This window comes from Hippoglossus hippoglossus, chromosome 19 (genome assembly GCF_009819705.1).
Source record: "Hippoglossus hippoglossus isolate fHipHip1 chromosome 19, fHipHip1.pri, whole genome shotgun sequence".
In the NCBI taxonomy this organism is placed as follows: Eukaryota; Metazoa; Chordata; class Actinopteri; order Pleuronectiformes; family Pleuronectidae; genus Hippoglossus; species Hippoglossus hippoglossus.
Window position 1 is genome coordinate 8,244,500 of NC_047169.1, and position 22,472 is coordinate 8,266,971.

Genomic DNA, 22,472 nt, shown 5'->3' on the forward strand with positions numbered 1-22,472 from the left:
GAGCAGCAACAACAGTATTAAGAGAGTCAGCAATAATGTCTGTCCATTAGTCTAGTAACAGCCAACGGGTAATTACATTATTGCTTCCTCTATTAATACTGTGTATGAATCACGCTGTGTGGTGAAGTATCTTTAAAAAAGCTCCTGCCTTTGAATAAATCCCAGTGTTCATGCTGCATCAAGTTGATACTGAAGGTTGAAATTGTAGGAGGAGAAGAATACAATGAGCCCAGGCACAAAGGATGTTCCCTCACACAGCATCTCTTTTTTCTACATGCTCATCATCCATAACTGGTTTGTCTGGGTCACTGGTCCTGAAAAAGATGAATGCACAATAATTAGGAAATAGCTCATTTTGAGTCGGGTATTATGAAAAAGACAATATTACAGTTCTTTCAACAACTTTTTTTTCTGTTTTTAATGTTCTGCATTGTTGAACTTTATAACTAATTTAGATGCAATTTGTAGAAGAGTGTAGTCGTCCATATTTCATTTCCACGAAAAATCACAAACTTACCAACTACAATCAAACGTGGGGTTTCAGGCAGTGGGACAGTCAACTGCACGATGGCTGGTGTGGGAGACACCTTTTAAAAAGCACAGAAACAAAATGAGTCACTACCTCAATACATTAGTCCACCCAGTTGAATTGTCTTCCAGCAAACGCAGCAGTGGTGCTTTAATTTGAATGTAAACTGGAAGAAATACTGCTGACGTGCTGATTTTAGCTACGGCACAATGCAAATATGAGGGTTTTCAAAAACCTTTTGTAATAAGTTGATGAAAAACAAAAGAGAAGCCACACAGTTGTAATTAAAGGGTAAACATATTTGGAATTATTAAAGGTTGAATAAAAATAGGTACTTACATCGGTCAGTGTGTGTTGCCCTGTCAATGAGGGCCAATCTGTGACAAAAAAGGCTGAGCAGGTAGAAGTGTGGACGGAGGCTTTGTGGCAACAAGGACATGAAGACAAGTGTGCTCCGAAGTTAAATTGAACAAAAATAAAACGCAAACTGCACATGCAAACTTTTTCCAGAAAACAAAAAGGTCCTATGTTAGTCGGTTCTTTTCTTTCACCTTCCCAAGATGCTCAGCTGTTTACAGTATTTACATTAAAGATTTACATAAGCACTGAGCTGGAGAACAGAACACAGAAGGCTAGCAGTTGTTCTAATTGGTAGTTGGTTGTTGCTGTGGACATTTTAACCTTTTATTCTGAAGGGGTTGAGTGTTATCACATCCTATTCTAGGCTATGATGGTATAATGTACAATGTACATAGGTTTGAAACACAGAGGTAATCTAAATATTAATATGTGTCCTGTACCTAAGGTCTTTAGCTTGAAGGACCCTTGCACATGTATTTGCACAAACAGACACTAACAACGCGTGACCCCGCTCACCTGTCTGTAGCCGACCATTATCATGCGGACAAGGACGATGTTGATGTTGGTGCCCAGAGATTCATCGTGGTAAATTTCATCAACCTGAGGGGAAATGAAAGGAGTTCGTCACTGAGCTGAAGGGTGAGAGAGACACTGGAGGTTAATGAAGGTGGCTGAGAACATCTCAACATGTGCAAGCCAATAATAAAATCAAGCACTTTTCAAGCACCGGCTGTCCTTAAGGCTAACAATGCACACGGACTGCAATTGGTCTCTGACGTGTGTGGGGGAGGAAAAACCCTGTTGTGAGCGAGAACTGTTACAAAACTATATCAGAGTTTATTTTGGCCTCATTTCTAACTTCCGTTGCCAAGGTGATGCAGTAATCTGTAATAAATAACCCTTAATTATAATTTGGCAGTGAAAAGGACAAACGAATGCCTCGTCTAGCGATGGAAATCAAATGATATCAAAAGGTGAGAAATAAAAAAAGGGAAGCTGGGTTCCAAGAAATCTTTCCGGTAACATTTTCAAACTTGAAACTTGTGACTTTTTATAGCTTGACTCACGGTCCGTGAATAAATGAAGGCACAGAGAAATGGAACAGGCGACTGATTTGCTTGAGATCCCCCCGCTGAGAGGCCAAGCTGTTTGGGGATCAGTGTTTTTACTTGATTGCGGCTTTGAGGAGAAGATAAATGCTGTTCTTAGTGCAGCCGTGATGTACAAACTCTTTACAGGTAACACGGTTTCCAGTCAATTAATTCCTCTGTGTCCTGATATCAGCCGGGTTTATCTCAAATCTGCTGAAACAAGCAGCAAAGATTTGTTTGAGTTTTTTTTTTTTTTTTTCATCTCTTACAACAATCTTGGAATAATGATGAAATATATTCTTAAGACATTGGCAACCATCCAGGGAAACCAGTGTTAGTTATGCAATGGCAGCGAAGCCTGACCCAGAAATGTGTCAACTGCTGTTTGGCTTTATAATAATGCTGTGGTATGTAAAGGCTAAACCCAGGGCCGAGCCAGGACCCCGTTCAAATCCCAAAGTTCAATTTCCACTTGGGTGTTGATTTATTTTCACCAAATCGTCGCTGCAAGGAAAAGTTCATAGGGGGAAAAAAGAGAGTGGATATTTCTTTTTCCATAAATCGGTAAGTCATGTAGTTGGGACATGTTGGTTATGGATTGTAATTAACAAAGTGCCAAACAAACTGGGCAACTCTCGACTGGAAAACAATGGAGTCATTTAGCTTCACAAAGCACACTCGCATTTCTCCATGTGACTTCTGAACTTGTTACTGAGAGGAAACCAATTTTACAGCTGCTGTTCACCGAAAGTGACAAACTCATATAATTCAAGCTGAGAAAATATCTGAATCAAACTCCTCTGTATTATTCGTTGTCTTCATAATTTGTGCAACATTTTTTCTTGCACTTTCAGGAGCCTCTTGTCTTGACATTGTCTCCAAACTACCCTGAGTTTTAAGTTTTAGAAAAAGCAGTTTCCAGGAACAGTACTGTGCTAAAACTGCTCCGCTGCTGATTACGAATGCCGTCCTAATGAGGGCAGAGTCTGATGGTACTTCACTGTAATATCACTGGCTTTATGTTCAGCTTTCAATACCCCTGATGATGCCATTTTACATTAGTCCCTTGTAATTGGTTTTCTTCCTTTCTGTTGAACAAGCGTGTTTAAAGAGGCTGCAGGTTATTCTGTTCCTTCCTCTCTTCATTGTGTGGGGCGTCCCACAAGGCTCAGTACTTGGTTTAATAATATTCAGTATATTCTACTCTGGTCACCCCTGTCATGCTGAAGATGAAAGTTTTAACAATAGTCATTAACCGAGGTCTTATGACATGATCCATTTCAGGAACATGATCTGTGTACCTCAACAGAATATAGTTCTGTTTTTTTGGGGGAAAATGCACATTTGCTTTCTTGTCAAAAGTGAGGGAAAAAGATGGTTACCACCCTCATGTCTGCATTATTTTATTATTATTTATAATACCAAAACTAAGAAGCTTCTGCTATTTCCACCTTTCGCCAACAGTCCAAATTCTGAAATCATCATATCCTGATCCCCTTCATTGAGCTCCTCTATCATTCTTTCTTTTGGGGATGTTCCTCACTGCTGAGAATCTTTTCCCATCTCCTGTTTTCATATGAGCTGAATTAAGATGTTTCATAGTCCTTCACTGCTACAATTTATTTAATAAATATTGTTATGCTCTTCCAGCAATAAAAAACCCACTGGTTGCCTGCAGCAGGCAGCTTATTATGAAGCATAGTTACGTTTCATTGCTTGGCGACCTCTTATTAGCCATATTAATTATGGCAGCAGTTGGGTTAGTTTGTGAACCTGAGATAACAATGGTTCTTTTACCCACAACATAATCAAGTGTTTCAGGTGGTCACGCTCTACTGTTTGTCTCAGAAAACGAAATCTAGAGAGGAAAATAAAATAAATCTATTTAGCACAGGCCAAAGGTTTGATGGGTTTTGTGAAGCACTACTTTTACCACATTTTTAAGTCATTGTATGTGTTTTTGAAAGGTGCAGTGGAAATAAAATGCTGTTGGTGCTTTGTCAGTATCAGTTTTCTTTAGACCACCTCTCAGCCTGTCAATAACACGCAACACTGATCTAACAAAGGTCATCGATTAATTGGTGTCGCTGGACAAATCACAAGAGCCCGGAGGTGCAGTCCCACGTTTTTCATTAATACTACAGCAGAGTCGAACAGCTGGGATGTTGTTTCTGTTCATAAGCTTTAATCTCTACAGCTGCCGAGGAGAAGCAGTATGCAAAAAGTTGAGCTAGTGATTTATCATAACGACAATATGGACAGAAGAGAAACTAATACAGACACAAATACCTGCAAAATCACAGGGAAATGCAGTCGTCCATATGTCTGAGGTGATAAACTAACACAGAGCTGCTGGGACCTGAGCTCAACTTTCTTTTTTCTTTTTTTTATCGCATTGTAATGTCTCTGCTCTTTGTTTTCTGGATTTGAGAGATGTCGCAGCTGCAGATAGGAATAAAAATGTGTTTTTCTTTTTAGTGATGCTGTAAAATCTCAAAGCTCCTTCAGTCCCTCTCCTTTTTTCAACCCTCACAAAAGGCTTCGTATGTGGCAAACAGAATAACAGCTTCGGTGAAACGGCTTCGAGTGTGTGTCAGTGAGCTTTCTCTGCATAAGAAAATTATGACCGTGCAGAACAAAAGCTCCGTCACTGAAGAGCGGTTAACCTTGGCCTGAGTCCAAATTTGCACTGGGACGAAGGGCTACACCCACGGCATTTAAGCAAATATTCCATTCACAGAAGCCTATTCAGGTCAATAAATGCTGTAAAGAACACTCGAGTGACCCCGAATTCTCCCAGATTTGTTACGATCTCACATTCCTCCACTGCTCTTTCCTGACCTATTTACAGGTTGGATCTGAAACAGAGAAGCTGTTGAAAAAATGAGGACAGCATTAAAAAAAAAAAAGTACCTGGACTACGTTTGTAAACACAGAGGTCACATATTCTTTCTCACATCTGTATTGAAGCTTCAAAAAACTTTTTTTTAGTGCGTCCTGCAGTGGGACGGGCCGGCCCCCGCGTATACAGGGATAATTACAAAGCCAGGAGAAGCACACAGAGAGCTGGGATCAGATTGTTGTGGCTGCAAATGGGAGAAGCAGCTGCGGGCCACAGTCACTATAGGTGTCACTGGCTTTTGTACGGCGTCAAATCGATGTAGAACAAAAACCTGGTCCGCGCTCAAACAACACAGCCATTGTGTGGCGAGGCACCTCGGCCGTCACCTTGGCTCTGCGCAGACAGGATGTCCAGTAATCAATCCCTCAGGGAGAGTTTCTCCAGGTGGTACTACACATTCTGCAGCCACGGAGCCGGGATTCAGGGGATTTAAGTGGGCAGAGCTCTTTCAGACACAGCGAGCCAGTGGCTTACAAATGTAACTGAAGGGTTTTGTTTGAGCGGCACCTTTCTCTCTGGAAGTGGCACGTTCCTCTCATCAGATTTGACTCAGTGGGAGGAAGGTCGTACGGATTTCACTGTATGTGTCAGTTGATTTCATCTCAGCGGACCTCCTCTTATTCTCACGAGTGATGAGAAATACTCCTGAGTGCCTGTATCAGAGAGCACTGGAGGACAATTACACTCTCACAGCCACTTCACAATATAATAAATAATTCGCCAGGATCATTAATAATCAGGCATTCCTCCCTGCCAAAGACATTTGGGGACAGAATGTGAATATAATATCCTAATTAAGTAAACACATCATTCCATGAAAGCAGAGCTTGGCAGTGCGAGCGGACTTCTGGCACTGGGTTGCCATGACTGCCCCGCACAGCTTCCAGTCAACTTTCTAATTGGTCTAGCGCAGCTAATCAGACCACCATGCAGGGTCCAAATGGTAACTGTTACAGAGTGAAACCAGCACCCTGTGAAAATCTGACTTGGGGGGATTTGGGCCCAGTAAGTAGATTAGGGTGGTAGGAGCTGGTGGAACCCGTAATGAATGAGCTGAGAGTTTCTTTTTTCTTTTTTTATCCTACCCCCACCTCCTCACTGGTAATCCACAAACAGCTAGAGAGAGAGAGAGAGAGAGAGAGAGAGAGAGAGAGTGAGAGAGAGGTCTGGGTGAGAAGTGAGGTCTGATGTCAGAGAGGACAAGGAGGTGAAAAATATCTCTAATAAAGATGCGATTGCAGAATTTAGCAGCATGCTTTACACTGAGCTGAATTACAGAGCTTTTACTTTGAAAAGTCGTGAACTTGGGTCTGAGGATCGTGTCGATTAAGTTAACGGACCTCTGAAATATCCGACATAACATGTAAGAAAAAATTAACAGTAGTTGAGTAAATCATTTAAACTTATATATAAACCACACATGTGAATAGTAAAAAGTTCTGTTTCATTTTTTGGAAAACATAGAAATTCTTCATTGCACATAAACCAGGTACAATGAACACAAAGGTTCACTCTGCACCATAGACTGTTTAGAAGGACTCACAGGTACGGCACCAATTCATTTATTAAACGGAAATGACACAAATGTGTTGGTTCGGTTTCGACATGGTTATTTTTTGCTGCTTTTCTATGTAATAATGTGATAAAGCTAAATATCTTTTGATTCTGGACTGTCGGTCATTTCAAGACTGGGAGGGGATTGTGGATATTTCATCAACACATTTTTATGACAATCTTAATTGAAAAAAAAAAATCTTTTGATGTTTCATGTTGAACATCTGCACAAACAAAGTGGTGAGAACTGACTTACTATGTTCATGAGCGTGAGAACATAATTCTGCACGTGCTCCTTGCCGTGGAAGCGCACCACAGAGTCGTCCACGGCCAGCAGCACCTCGATGTTGTAGTCGTCTTTCTTCGCGTGCCTCCTCTTGCGCTCGGTTTCGGACAACTTCTGCTCCACGAGATCCAGAGACACGGGGAGGTCCGCGATCCCGAAGTCCGTCACTGCGAATATAGGTCAGCACATAAACAAGTCAGCGAACAAGACTGTGGGAATCGGATGCATGTATATTTCTTCTCTTATTTCAGCTCCCGTGAAGTGATTTACTGTACGTCAGTGTCAAACTCGACCGGGTCTCAGAGTGAGCAGGTGGGATCCTTCGGGGGTTCTGACAGGGCTGCGGCCTGTGGATATTTTCTAAGTCGCTCGATCTCGAGTCCAAATGCTCCCCGCGGACTCATAAATCACTGGCCTGGAGAGTGAGAGGTGTATTTCCTCATGCTCCACGTTCGGCCAAACTATACAGTGTGTGCATTCAGAGATTCAGTCCCAACTGGGTCACACTGATTCCAAAAAACATTCAGCTTTTGCACGTGTGATTTTTATGCACAGCATCTCATCCCTCCGCGGTTTTGTTTGTCAGAGATTAAACACTTGTGTGTATTTGTAATTTTACAGATTCAGGCCACGACACAGACCAGGATATGAAAACAGATTTAGCTCGAACAGTAATGTGCAGTGAACCACATGTTTGGAGCACAGCACGACAGAGCCACAGGCACTCAGAGCTGCACAATAATTATGTTTTCTGTTGCATTAATAATCAAAAACAAATACACAAACCCAAATGTGTTATCCTTAATGGAGGTTATGATGCTCTCGCATGTCATTTTATGCAGCATAAGCACAGTACACATGTCTGAAATTGTTTCATGCATCTAGATAGCCACGGCACGTTGCTGCAAGCGATCACATATAATGACTCTTATGCAATTTGCACCTAATTTCACATTTAAGACATCACTAAGTACAAATGGAAACATGAGAGTTAATCTTATGCAAACCAGAAAATCCAATTAGCGAGATATCTTCAGAGTTACAGAGCAGAACATTTCAAACAAAGGATAAATAACATTAGATGCATTGTTTTGAAAACATAACAAGTGGAATTTGATTTGGAACATGAGTGAATTAAGATAAATTCATTCAATGACTGCAAAGACTTGTGTATTTCTAGTGATCTGTTTGCAAAGCTTTGTAATTAAAACCACATAAGTGTGGATAAAGACTGTAAATGAGAGTGATGGAGCATGACATATTATTTCAGTTCGAGTGAAGAGCAACGGCACATACACAAGAGGTTAATGCTTCCCTCTGTGAATCCCATCTTATTAGAGCGACACAGAAACAGTAATGGAAAAAGGTAAAAATGGCACAAAAAAACCCGTCAGACAGCTGCATCACTTTACACAAGAATGTAGCCTGTTAAAGATAAAATTTAACGTAATGGGAGGTTGGGAAGAAAAAAAAACAAAGAGCGAGGCTCAGAGGATGTGAATGAGTCAGTTGATTAAAATTTTGTATTATGAGCTCGAAGGGCTGCGGAGGAAAATGAAAAGAGACGTTTCGCACACAGGCAACGGGAAAATGGGCTGAGGTGAAAAAAAAAATACATCTTCCGCCAGATGCTCAAGCTATTGTTGCGGCGAGGAAGGAGTAGAAGAGGAATTCATGATGGCGTTGAGTCGTTTGACTGTGAAGGAAAGGTCAACCCCCCCACTCTCTCTCTCTCTCTCTCTCACTCCACAATGACCCCCGCCCCCTCCCTCCCTCCCTCCCTCCCTCCGCGTCCCGAGCCGAGTAGTACCACCAGAGCCGAGCATTCCTCGCTTCACCAGGTGGTTTAGTGAACTCTGCCTCGGCTGCTCGGGATAATAAATGTACGCAGAGAGGTGATGGAGTCTTTAAAAGCTGCAGAATTAAAGGGACGCACTGAACGCTGCAGGGTTAAGTGACTGCGCTGGTGTGCACTGGTTTCCATTATGTGTGAAAGTCAGTGTTTGTGTTTCAACTTCATTGTCAAAATGTGCAGTTGTGTATCCAACCAGATGTGCAAATAAAAAAGTGTATTGTAGGAAACATAATGATGAATAATAAATACATGGCAGACTATAATAAAAACATATACTAATAGTACAGGTTAAGATTAATATGTGCAACTTCTAATGGAATTACTGCAATTTTAATCAATGCAATGCCGAGCATAGACTGTATATGAAGATGGACGACATGGCGTCTCCACTAGAGTGAAGCCAAAGCGCCTCGATCACCTCCTGGTGGCTGGCTGCAGTGTTGGTCATAAACCGTGACTCCTGGCCATAGACTACATTTTTCTGAAGGTATAGTTCTTATCACACTGATGTTTGTTCAAGGGTTTTTTCCTGTAACTTTGGTTTTAATTTGTTATTTGATGCAATAAAAAGAAGGTGAAACGTCATGATTGTCAGTATATACAGTATCACTTGGACCTTTCCATAAAGCACGAGTTCTTTAAAGTGCTGAAAAGTAAAGAAGAAATAAAGGAGAAAGAAAAACAGCCTTAAACCTGTTCCTCTTCCCTCTTTATGTTTGTTATTACATGAGATTATTAATTTATGGTCATGTTTGGAAAATAACAAACACATAAAGGGCAGAAAATGCACTTTATCACACACGCACACGCACTCGTACACAACTTCAAGTGAAAACACACACACAAACCCACACAGTGCTTTTTGTTTCCACAGACGTCACGCTCCCTCTCCGGGCCTACCTTCGTTGTGGAGGTCCTCCCTCCGCTGGCCCGACTCCCGCTTGATGGCCGACCTGCGGTAGACCACGTGCACACGCCCCTTCACTTCCACATCCTGCTGGCCCTTCTCGAGGGGCTCGATGAAAAACTCCCCATTATCAGTCCGGATCAGACCTGCCTGGAAAAAAATAGGCCTTCACATTAGTGCACCCCTCCTCCTTCAAAAGGACGGTAATTCCACTGGAGCCAGTAATTATAGCGTGCCGGATCAATTGGAGGATTTAGAGCAGGGCTGAATATGGGAAATGACGCAGGTAGATGCAATTTGGGGCCCTTCAAGCCCCTCACCGGATTTTATTGAGTGTCACAATGATTTCAGCCCGGACGAGATGATGAGTCGCAATGTCTCAATTCAGCCGCAAGTTCTCATGGGCTTTATGCGTCTCTGGTAAAACTCTCGTGTCGGATTCCCTCAGCTGTGATATGTCTGCGACGTTTTTCAAAGCCTGTGTTGAAGTTTTACGGTTAACTTTTCGATGCAGTGACTTTATCTCAAACTTCAGTGAGCAGACTCTGACACGTCTCAGGATTCTGAGACTCAACTACCCACAGAGAGCAGCCGTCCTCTTGCTGTTTTCATACAAAGGTAAATATAAGGCCAGAGGGATATTATTAGTAGCGCAGCGAGTTTGTGGGCACGTTGAATGTTCCGTCACGCCCCCTTGTTCAAAACTCAACGTTTTCTTTTTGCTGCACCGAATAACAGGTGAGGAAACATCTTCACATGTGCTTCTTCTAGGGTGAATTTCTCTTTTCTGGCTGATTGTTGATGTCAGTAAAGAATAATGTCAGGTGTTGAAAGAAGACCTCAGTGAGACAGACTGGAAATACTGTGAAATTGTGTTTCCCAATCAACATGTGGATGCACCACGCTGCAGCTAATCTTTGTTATTATTCATTTCCATGGCACAACAACAACAGCAGCACAACACAAATTTAGAATTCTATTAGATCTGGGTGATGTGGCCAAAAATGTCCCATCCATTCATCTGTTATCTCTACCGCCTCCTCTCCTGAGATGCATGGGGGGAGCTGGAACCAATCCCAGTGGACATTGGGCAAGAGACAGGTCTCCAGCGTATCACAGGATCAACAGACAGAGGCATAAAACCACTCACACTCACATTAACACCTAAGGTCAATTTAGAGTCGCCAATTAAATGATGAAAATGATATTGCACTAATGTTATCGTTTAAATTCCGAGCTCCAAACGTGGAAAATACTGTAATAAAGTGAAAGAGCTTATCTGTAGCTATACCCTCTGAAAATCCACCTAACACTTGCTGCTCAGCATCAAACATCCATCCATCATCGGTAACGTTTTTTTTCTTTGAGGGTCACGCTGACATTGGGCGAGAGGCGGGGGAACACCCAGGCCAGGTCGCTGGTCCATCGCAGGACTGACATAGAGAGACGAACACCCAACCACGCTAGCACCAAACAGCAGACAGATGAGGTTAACACATGGAGGATTCAGAAGCTGGAAACACGACTTCTGATAAATCACAATACCGTTAATCTCAAATTCTTGCTGACATGTCTGAAATATGAACTTAAAATATATGTCGGCATTCAAAGCTTGTTCCCACAGAGCCTGAGCGGCAATAAAAGGTTTACGGTATACATTCATGCGCATAAAACTTTTCCCTCCATGTTACATAATTGCTTATGTAAGCGAGAGTGGAGGTGGTGTCTAAAGCTGGATATCAAAAGCTGTGCGTACACAATGGAGCGATAGTCTCTAACATCCACCTCTGTTAGACTATAGCCTGCACGTGTGTGTGCAGTATAAAATAATGTGGAAAGCTTCTGCCAGTGTGCTATGTGTTATTCTTATTTGGGTAACGCAACCATTAAAACGTAAGCTGCACGTCTCTGGGCTGCAGGAGGAACCACAAATAAAGGCCTCGTGTTTTTCACATCTTTTCCTAATCAGGACACTTAAGTGGAAGAGGTTATGTTTCCACCACTGTCTGTTTGTTTGTTTGTTTCCAGGCAAGATTACACAAGAACAACGGAAGGGATTACCTCAAAACTCGGTGGAAAGATGCCGTACGGCTCAGGGAAAAAACCTAATAAAATGTTGGTGGGGATCCGGGGGGAGATCCAGAATTTATTTTATCACTTTTGTACGCAATGCGAGATAGGGCGTATTTTGGCATTTCCGTTATTTTCTCAGGGAATAATGCATGGATCTTGATAAAATCCAGATCTAGTGAATTTAGAAGTGGTTTCATAAGGGGACTGTTTGGCCATGGCTGAGGTATGCAATCTACAATAGTATGTTTGTTTGTAAGCAAGACTACGCAAAAACAACTGAAAGGATTTCCAATGCATGTTGGTTGAAGGATGGGACATGGGCAGAGAAAGAAGAATCCATTACAATTCCATGAGGATAGATGCAGGAATTTCTTTATCTCTTTCTTTAACATTGTGAGATTGGTTGTTTTTCAACATTTCTATTATTTTCTCCCAAAAATATCCGAGTGTGTGCAATTTGGTGTAATTTTGATCGAATTTAACAGGGACTGTTTGGCCTTGGATCAACTGAATGCCATTCTAGTAAAAAAAAATAACAATAGGTATAGGGCATGAATGTGAACAAACCTTCAAACCCATCCAGGCAACGTTGTGCCGTCATATTTCCCGTGACACTGTGACAGGCTCCTGAGGTGATAATTAACTGGAGTGTAACAGGAAGAGCAAATAACCAAGATGACGCAGAACCATTTCCTTTTGTGTCGCCACCTTGTCTCAATTAAGATCAATCTGAATACGCAGTGCGTGGCACTAATCACATTTCTCAAATTCCTACTCCTCACTGTGAGAGAAACAAAAATCTATCATTACACTCATGAAGAAGGCGCACGGACAAGGCTTTGGCGAGAATGTCTGTATTTATGACTCCGAAATGAAATCGATATACAGCCCAGAAAAGAGAGCTCCATCTAAACAGCTCAGGAGCCGTGAACTTAAGGGCGAGCGAATGACAGTGAGGGCAACGAGGAGAGAAAGAATCTGTCCAGCCTCGGACCAGGAAATGCCAAGTAAGACATGCTAGAATACTTCCTCTGTGGTCTCTTATTTCAGCGGTGGGTGGAAAGTGAAGCCGGGTCCGTGAGGGGAGAGCGCGGCAGCATCTGGAAAGGCCTTTCAAACGCTAACATGTGTACACTGCACGGTAAAGCCTGGCCGAGGGGGAGGAGACGCAAGGTTATTGGATTCTCTGAGGTTATAGGTTAAATACTGCATTATTTAATGGCTGCATCCCTTTGAAATTACATTCAGATCATTTAAAAATCAATACCTGCATTGAGAGCATCGCCTCAGCGTTGACATTCTCTGAATTGCAGCATCTCAAACATTGTGGGTTATTTTCTTCTTTCTGTATCACATCGCTGTAAAATGAACATCTTCGGGTTTTAGACTCTTGGTCTGAATACATGAGCAAATCCACAACCTCAACGTGGGTCCCAGGAACAAACATAAATGGGTTTTTTTTTTAATTTTTTGGCATTGTTGTGTTGAACGATTCATTAGCTAATTTCAAATAGACAAAATATTACGACCACAGTACGTTCTTCCCCAAAAAATTACAGAAGAGGTATTTTTCTAGCCCTGAATAGTGTCTGCAGAGCTTCCTGACATGCAGCTTTTATGTAGCCTGAGAGCCAAAACCAGGGGAAGCCAAAAAGTCCCCATGCAGCGCTGTTGAAGGTGACACACACGAGCACATCTATATTTTTAGCCCCGTTACAAAAGCGTGGCTTTAATGTCACCACCTCGGGCCTGGACGGAAACACCTCACTCACAAAATATCCGATGGATTATCTAGAGATTTGAAACAGACATTTACAGTCGTCTCAGGATGAACTGAAATAAGTGTTGATCCTTTAACTTTTCATTTAACTCCCACGGGTGAAGGTTTAATTTGTCCCATTATATATTTGTTTAAAAGCACTACCTGCGAAACCTAATGACTTTCTAATGCCTCATCTTTGCTTTGTGCTTTAGCGCTAATTAGCAAATTACATCATGCTGAAGTCAAGTCAATATGCTCACACTAGCAGATAGCTGAAAGAATAAAAGAGAACAAATGAAGGCGGCATATATATATATATATATTTTTATATATCGTGATTTACCAGTTTCACTCAAAGTCACATATTCAAACAGCGCTTCTATAATGCCCCTTTTCCACCAACACCCACTAACATCTAGCTTTTCTCTACAATGGAGAGGGATACAATCGCAGCATGATCCCGGGTCAATGCAGGATTTTAATTGGCTCCGGCTCTGATCGGCAGTGATGGAAACATGACAACCAGGTGAATGTGCTAATTTGACAACACAGCGAGGTGTCAGAGCTCCTCAGTTGTGACATGGGAAAAAACACAGGGGGGAAAAACTCCTCCAATGACGATGGGAATGGAGTCAATCACCTCTTTTAGCAAGTTTTCCGGCAAATTTAGGTGTGAATGAGTTACACACGCCATTTATACGCAGCAACTTGGGGTTCAGTGTGTTGCCCAAGGACGCTTCGGAAGGCAGAGTGAAGGACTTCGAGTTCGAACCACCAACCTGCTTGTTAATGGACGAACCGATCTATACCTCCTAAGCCACAGCTGCCCTACATAGCATACAGAATAATATTTTCTGTTTTGCACCAATCACAAATTACTGCACTCAAACCAGGAAGGACCAAAGCACCTCGCTGAGCCACAATCACGCTCGTGTCATTAACTCAAGAGCCTTTGTCATTTGGAGAGATTCTGGTCAGTAACTGTCAACATGTGAGCTTGAGGATACAGAGCTGGGATTTTGAAGAGTGATTGGAGAAGTTACCTCGTCCCTATTGGGTATTTACCTCTGAGTTTGAGTGGTACGCACAGCAGAGATCGCCGTGAGCACTGCAGCGCTCAGCGGAGGATAAAATTCAAAAAAGGCACTGAGGTGGAGGCAGCAAGGCATCCGGCAGAATCACCCCCACCGTGCACACACACACACACAAACAAGAAAAAAAGGGCAAATATAGCTCACACTTAAACTCACCCGTGCACTAAATTCCACACTTTGGTATGAACAACTTTGAAGGTGGATATTTACTGTATGTAATTTCAGGGCGACTTCTCTCTGCTATGTAAACCAGCAGCTGGAGTCTGTCCCTTAAACACCGAGGCGGAGAACAACTGAGGTGAGAGGTGCACGGAGAAATCACCAGGCTGCTGAACCGTGTCTACTTTAAAGGAATAGCTATAAATAAAATAAAATAGACAAAATAAGACAATAAAAACAGAAAAGTCTCAGATACTGCGTTGGCGAGCACGAGAGTCTATGATCCGATACGATACCACATCTCTGAAAAGGAGTTAAAGAAGGACTTGTAAAGTATATACAAGACTTAAGATCTGGGGATGACACAGGCATACAGTTGTTAAAGTATGTTATATACGTTTTTTTTAAATGCACTGATATTGGATTGGTACTCTTTATGAACGGGTACACAAAGTCCAGGTATCAGAATCTGTACTGGAAAGGGAGAAAGGAGTTTACCTAAATTACATTTAGTTATTGTATTTTCCATAATACTGTCTGGCAGTAAAACAACAACTAGAATCGCTATATTCTAAACTACCCTATAGAACCCTGACACTTCCTGATTTTTACGACAGCTGTGTCTCAATTCAGGGGTCGCATCCTTCAGAGGCACGAGGCCCACGAAGGATGCAGTCTCTGTGGGCTGTGTAGACCGTGAAGGCCATAGTGAGACTGTCTGGTCCGCAAAGATGCCATTACGTCTTGGGTTGGGCTGGGAAATATCCACACGTTGGAATGGAAGGACGCATTTATCGACAGTCCAGTCGCGTCACTGTGACGCAATCGGTCTTGGAACACAGCCTCCGATGGACGCAGTCCCTGCATTGAGACACAGCTACGAGCAGTGTGCTTAACTTTCTTATTTTTGACTTGCGTGCAGTTCTAAAAAGGGACACGGAGCACTGGTCCGGAACCACTCGCAGCTGCTCAAAATATATCAACTCAAATTCTGTTGCAGCTGAAAAATGTCTGGAGCGACATGAGTGAGGAAATCAGTGTAAAAAATGTGGTGTAAATAGAGACAGACAAAGACAATAATGTCACAACATGCCACTGACACATGGTGGTCTTTTTTTCTTCCTCTAAACTGTCAACGTGACCTGGTGGAGACATCTCCACAGCTACATGACGGACAAACAATCTAAAAATGGAACAAGCCCTCGAGCTGCAACGTGCAAGGAGATCAAAGTCCAGCCGTCATTCCAGGAGCTTAACCGGTAATTTGCAGAAGATTGTTTAGAAACATGTAATTTCGTTCCCGTTCATGCTCTCTGTTGATCCGCAAACAAGAGACAGAGTAAAAAAAAAGGGTCATCCACCGTCACCCACTGGGATCGCAGTACGCACTGCCGCAGCAAGGTCACACGTGCTCCTGTACAAAGTCAGAAGACACAAGATTCCATCGAGCTCTGTATCGGAGTAAAAAGGAAATTAAACTCCTGACGCAACACTCGCAGGCGGCACCTGACATATGATGAGATGTTTGATAAGAGCTTTTGTGGTGCGAACCAGGGAAGATCAATAGGCCGGCGAGCAAATCATGGCTCAGCAGAGTCGCGGGTTTGAAATAATCGTATGAGACAGGTTGTGGGAGCGTGGGGATTACGACTTGATTCCTTTTTATCATCTTTCACGTCTCACTGTGCCGGGCCACAAAGGGCAGGCATAGCTGGTGATCAAGATGAGGATTACCGAGAGAAAACTGGGCTCACTCATCTGCATGGGACTTTCAAAAAAGAGCAGTTAATTAAAGCAGATGATTATGATGCTGCTTTTAATGACTAATTGATTTTATATGAAAGCAATTGTGTTTAAAAGAAGATATAATGTTGTTTCTATTACTATAATTACTATTAGTATAATCAATGTAGGGATAGCAGAGGTAGGAGCTGGCACTAAGGGCTCTTTCACACCGACCTCGTTTGGTTCTGACCTTCTGACTTTTTTCAGTTTAGTCCGATCAGGTGTGAAAGGTTCCTCGGACCAAGGAGAGTTTGGTCTGGGTCTGAATCATAGGAACCATGGTTCGGTTCGTCTGCAGTGTGAAAAGACTTTTTTGGATAGGTCGGACCACATTAAACAAATGAAGATGACAAAGTAATGGAGATAATATAATACTTGAAAGAAAAAAACACAAACCAGACCTGGTAGAAGTAAGTAGTGGTAGAAGTAGCAGTATTACACAAAGACATTGTGAAGAGGTAGTAGTGGAAGAGGCAGATGTGGTAGCAGCTGTATTGGTATATTATATTATCACTATGCAATGTGTAAAATGTCTTTCACATTCATAAAGTCCAAGTTTAAACGGTTTAATTGGTTTAAATGTGTATCACAGTGTGTGTCTGAACGAACCAGACGTACTGTAGCTGTTGAAAGTTAAGTATTAGCCTGGGAGGAAATAAATCACATTATTGGCCGAGACGTTGGGCTTCCACTGATGGAGCTCTTAATTTAGTGACTCCACCTCCGTGCCAGCAGAGCACTGGAATATCGAGGATACTGGACCGGGACCAGGACCCTGTACAGAATCCCTGCAAACATTCATGAATAGAACAATTTATTCAAGCGTTTTCCATCTCCAGTGAATGGAAAACTGCAGCCGCCCCCCCCCCCCCCCCCACCAAAAAAGTAAGAGGCAGTAGCTTGACTGACTGTTGCTAGGTGGCTCTCGCTCTATTTAAGCGATGGACACAGAAATAGCGCTCTTCAGTCTGCGGTTATCTCGCGCTCGTGTTTCCATCACACATGTAATTCAATCAGCCCCGTCATCGGCGCTGATTCCCAACACATGAGCAGCTCCGGTGTAATCATAGCCATCACTCAGCGCTCCGCAACAATAGCGCATGCTCGTCTGCAGCTGACGCCATCGAGCGGGCGAGCGGCGGTCACAGGAGTCAGGCAGGAACATAACACGAACCGACGCCGACAAGTGGCTCAATCAAACATAAATTATAGTACCACTAGAAAAACACTCAGAGGGATGTGACACCTGTGCTGCACTGTTAAATACTCAATACGCTGCGTGGTTAAACTTTAAAAAACTGAATTTTATTGATGGATGAAATTTTGAGACCATTATAACTAACCCTAACCCTTGATTATTGTTATTGGGGGGATAACAAGGCCACTGTGAAATGAGATTGTATGATTTCATGAGCATGATGCTGTAGATATTAATATCAAAGCTGCAATGCCTCTAAAAAAAAGCGATTAAACTTTGATGTCATACTGTGACCTTGACCTTTATCAGATTTGAAATAAAATGTCCTGAGCTTAACCCGAACAAATTTCAAAATTGGATAAAAACTGCGTCAGACAGAAAGACAGACAAACAAACAACAATTAAAGGTCCAGTGTGTAAGATTTAGTTGAAAGGGATCAATCTGTGATGTTTTCACTAGTGTGTTTAATCTGAATTGTAGGAATTGTTGTTTTCTTTACCCTAGAATGAGCCTTTATATTTAAATACTTTATATTTACATTGAAGCGGGTCCTCTCTACGGAGGCAGCCATGTTTTTTACAGCAGCCCAAACTGGACAAACTAAACATCTTTTGAGTTTTGTCATGTTTGAAAGGGGGCGAGTAAGGTGAGGGGTATTCAGCTGCAACATGCGACTTTACCACTAGATGTCACTAAATTCTACACACCGAACCTTTAAAATACAACTGCCCACGACCACGTAGCACGGGTATAACGAAACTGGGAGTGCAGGTCTCTTTTTAAAAACATCAAACCATTTTATATTCACTTTTCACAACATCCAGCCTCAACCTGGTAGCCTGACGGTGCTGTGAAGTCAGATGTGCCAAAAAGGCATCTGCATAATTAGAGGCTTTAATGGAAGCATGTTTTATCTGTCGTGAGCTTTGAACGCACATCCAGGCTCATGGCGGGAGACCAAGCTAATATAATTGGTTACTGGTGATGTCATGGCTCGTTGTTTATCTCTGAGAGAACAGACCCTCTGCAGAGGACACACAGAAAGGGAACTTGTGCACGTGCTTTCTTTAGAGCCATACAGATAATTTGGTTTCGGCATTTATGTTTGCCGACATGAGAACTTTTATTTTGCAGAACTAACAATGCAGAAAAGATTTGCATTCATGTTTACATTTTATTTTTCTAAATTCAAGTTCTATATATTTGCTTGTATTTGTTTATTTCCTTTTTGTTTATAGTTATTTATAGTAAAGTCTGTAGTTAAACTGTGTAAAATATCAAGACTACATTAGTCCTATACCTTAGGAATCATTGGCAAAAAATTTTTTTAATATGTTAATTGGCCGATGTATTGGTATTGGCATCGACCCCAAAAAGTCCATATTGATGGGCTGTGGTGTTCTTCAAGGAATGAAAATGACGTATGCAACTGTGATCTACAGTAGATCTGCTGCAAAGCTCCAACACAACAGTTCTCCATAAGCGACTCTATCAAACGTAACTTTGAAGACGGGGAAGCTGGTGGTTTGTAAAGATACACAGAACACACTAATGGCAGAGATGCAGCCCGGACACGTCAGCCTCCGCACATGATTCACTTTCCTATTCTCTTCAAAGGCAGCGCTTTCATCAGACATTATCTCCTCCGTGTTCATCCACATCAAACCAGCACTTCAGACTAAATAATATTGCTGCGAGCCATTGACGCGCCTTCACACGCTGCCCGCACAGCCCTGCAGGCGCAGACAGGTCCGTGTTTATGTTGGCTTTGATGCAAGGAAATGCATAGATGAGATTTCTAAGAGTCTGTGGCCTTTAAAGACGGAATTCGCCCAAATCAAAACAAAAATATATTAATCATTCCCTCACTGAGTGGTTCTGCGTTGCTTAGCCTTTTCTCAGGCCTTGGCAACTACCGCCGCAGTTCAACAGAGGTGAATTCAGTGTTGTTTGTGATGTTTAAAGCTCTGAAAATGTCATTTGAATAAGGTCAAATGAGAGGCCGGCGCCTCTCCAGAAACAAACACTGCGTCGATCACAGACTCCAACGTCAGCAATTTCATCCTTGAAACTAGTATCTACGAAGGAACAAATTACCGTTCCATCCAACCTGAAGTATCTAACATAAAGGAAAAAAACACACTGAGCACCACATGTCAAATGCTTTGGAAGAAGAATGAACCCAACTCTGGATCTAAGTCTTCTGGTTCTACACGTCCAATATGTCAAATTAACAGTGAGGGACGAGTCTGTTCGGGCTTTACATGGGATTTACATTCATGTAGTTGTTCCACATGAAGTGATCGGTCATTGATCCACTCACTCATTTAGTCAATATTGTCTGTAACCCTAACCCTTTGTTTAGCTACAAATTAGAGCAGTGGACAAACCCCACATGACGGGTTGTTTTCCGTGGCTCTCCTGTGCAGAGGGAAGCATTTTTATAGCGAACATTCACAGATTTGTATCTACTTTTACTGCAGCCTGCAGTGACACTATAACACTGTAATTTAGCATTTTCTTTCATTAAACACTGGATTCACCTCATGAACTTAACATTATTATATCGGTTACTAAATATTTCGACTTTATTTTTTGAGACTGCTATGACAGCTGGCCCCAAATATGGCAACACCCATAAGTAACCAAAATGAAAAGTTTTCCACTTAAAGGGTAAAGAGCAACTACTTAAACTAAGAAAGTGAAAAATGAAATGTCCAACTTCTTTTCTAAATAATATGGAAATGCCTTCAAATTAATATTCAGGCTGAATAATAAACCGGCACTGACTCTAACATGAACCATGCAATCACTCTTCTTTCACTGGTTTATAAAAACCTGGAATATGTTTTTGTCAAAATTGTTATATGTTGTTGTCATTTCAATAAAGATGAAACCACATTTTTACTGTGTTGGTGTTTAGCAGCAACGCACTCGGAAAAGTTCACATCATGTCAGATTGATCGTAGAGATGTGGAGTTTCAGATTTGTTGAGCTGCTTTACTATATAATATTTTGAACTAATATCGGAACTTTTGAGAAAAAAGTTCAAAGAAAACCTCGAAAAACAAAACCCTGAAAAGGAAAAAATAAAGTTTGCAGAACAGAATCTGACAGAACTAAAAACGTATTCGCTTCGCTTCTCTAAAGACTGAATTCTAAATCAACATTGCTTTTCACAGAAGGAAACATTTAAAGGTCTTTTGAGTTCAAGACTGCCATCCTGCTTGTGGGTGAATTATGCTTTGTGTTGCACAAGGGCACGGCATCATGAAGGGTAATGATAAATTAATTGTGCTTAAAACCACTCAAAGCCTTTTACACTACAAGTTAAATTCAGCTATTCACACATGCATTCCTACAGCGCTTCTCGATCTATCAGCCACTCATGAAACAGACATCAGGGGCACTTTTAGATTCTTGCCCAAGGACACTTTAACATGCAGATCGGAGGCGATGGGGATCGAACCACCGACTTACTGATCAGTGAACAACCCGCTCGTCCTCCAGTTACCTTGCAGCGACGATGACAACAATACATCTCCATTGTTTCTTTGGGATTTCTCAAATTGCTGATGCAACAAAAAGAGCTTCACTGTACTAACAAACACACCAAGAAGCAGAGAGATGCTATTAGGGGCTTGTAAAGATTCTTTCAAAAGAATGTGAAGGATTCACAGCTCTCTGTGTTTGGGTGCGTTTTATGTCTCATTTGATGGTTTCAGGAGCTGCGAGTCGCCTCCGCTCTTCATTCCGGTCATTATTTCTGTCGGAGCACTTCAGAGAGCCGCCCCTGAAAAGTTACAGCCCTTTCGTCAACCTGCCAATTCACATGTCACAAGTGTGTTTGAAAATTCACCCTAATTTGCTCGACTGCAAACATCCATTAGTGGCTCAACTCGTCTCCCAACCGCTCTGCTGCTGCATCACGCCGCGATGGAGTCTTAGAGGCAGCAATGACACCGAATGGCTGCGTTAGAGCAGAGTGATGAAAAGACCGATGGTAGATGGAGGAGCTTGAACATGCTCGGGATGGCTCTGCTGGAATTCTGTGGCCATTCCCTTTGAAATGATTTTACCCAGATAAACCAAGTCATAACTAACAGTAATATCACTTTAAAGTGATAGTCTGCCCACAATGTGTCTCTTTATAATCAAATACGCCTGTGGGTTTGAAAGATGGGCTTTAGAAGGATTACTGAGAGTGGTGCTCTACGTCAAGTTGGATTCAAGTCAGTTTCATTTGATTCCAAAGGAAACCTGTTGTTTTTATTGCATTATAGAGATATTGAAAATGTTTTTTAATCCAGATAATGTCCATTAATATGCTCATATGTTCCCAACATTCAATTTCAGATCAGATTCAAGGTTGGTGAAGTACTAGAATTTGGTAAGCTCCAAGAAAGACCCAGTCTCTTGTCAAATGTTCACCTGATGATGAGCAACGCACAAAAGCCAAGTGAAATGACAACATCACTGTTAGTTTACAGTTGATCCATTGTGGCTACAGATATATATATATATATATATATGTATATATAGATACTGGTACCAGCATCGGAAATGCCTCACATACAGCTGAAAATGCCGGGTCAGGCACCGGCGAGTACTTGAGTCCATGTACCGATACCTCATATTTAAGAGTATATTAGTTTCACTTCTTCTTTGCCGCTCCAAAACAGCAGTTCAAATGTACTGCCACTGCCATGTAGCCTAGCCTATTGTTTTCCAGTAGTGTAGCATTAGCCAAAACAAGCTAAACTGTCCGCAATCTGGCAATATTTCACGATGGAAAGTCCCACAAGTAAAACAGCAGCATGTACCGTATGCAAGGCTTCAGGTTCGAGGGGGGGAACTAGTGTTGCCACTTACAACATTAGCAAACTAAAACATTTGAAAAGGCTTTAATCTGAGCC

At 42.0% G+C, this 22,472-nt stretch overlaps 1 protein-coding gene across 2 annotated transcripts in view; it reads right to left on the reverse strand.

Moving 5' to 3' along the window:
* The window catches only part of LOC117752898 (A disintegrin and metalloproteinase with thrombospondin motifs 3), a 62,126-nt gene that overhangs the window by 20,066 nt on the left and 19,588 nt on the right, over nucleotides 1–22,472 (reverse strand). For both annotated transcript variants that reach the window (XM_034570626.1, XM_034570627.1), the window contains 3 exons: nucleotides 9,478–9,634; nucleotides 6,693–6,889; nucleotides 1,406–1,489 (listed from right to left, as the gene is read on the reverse strand). In XM_034570626.1, coding sequence (XP_034426517.1) covers nucleotides 1,406–1,489; nucleotides 6,693–6,889; nucleotides 9,478–9,634 — 438 coding nt within the window. The remainder of the gene's footprint in view (nucleotides 1–1,405; nucleotides 1,490–6,692; nucleotides 6,890–9,477; nucleotides 9,635–22,472) is intronic.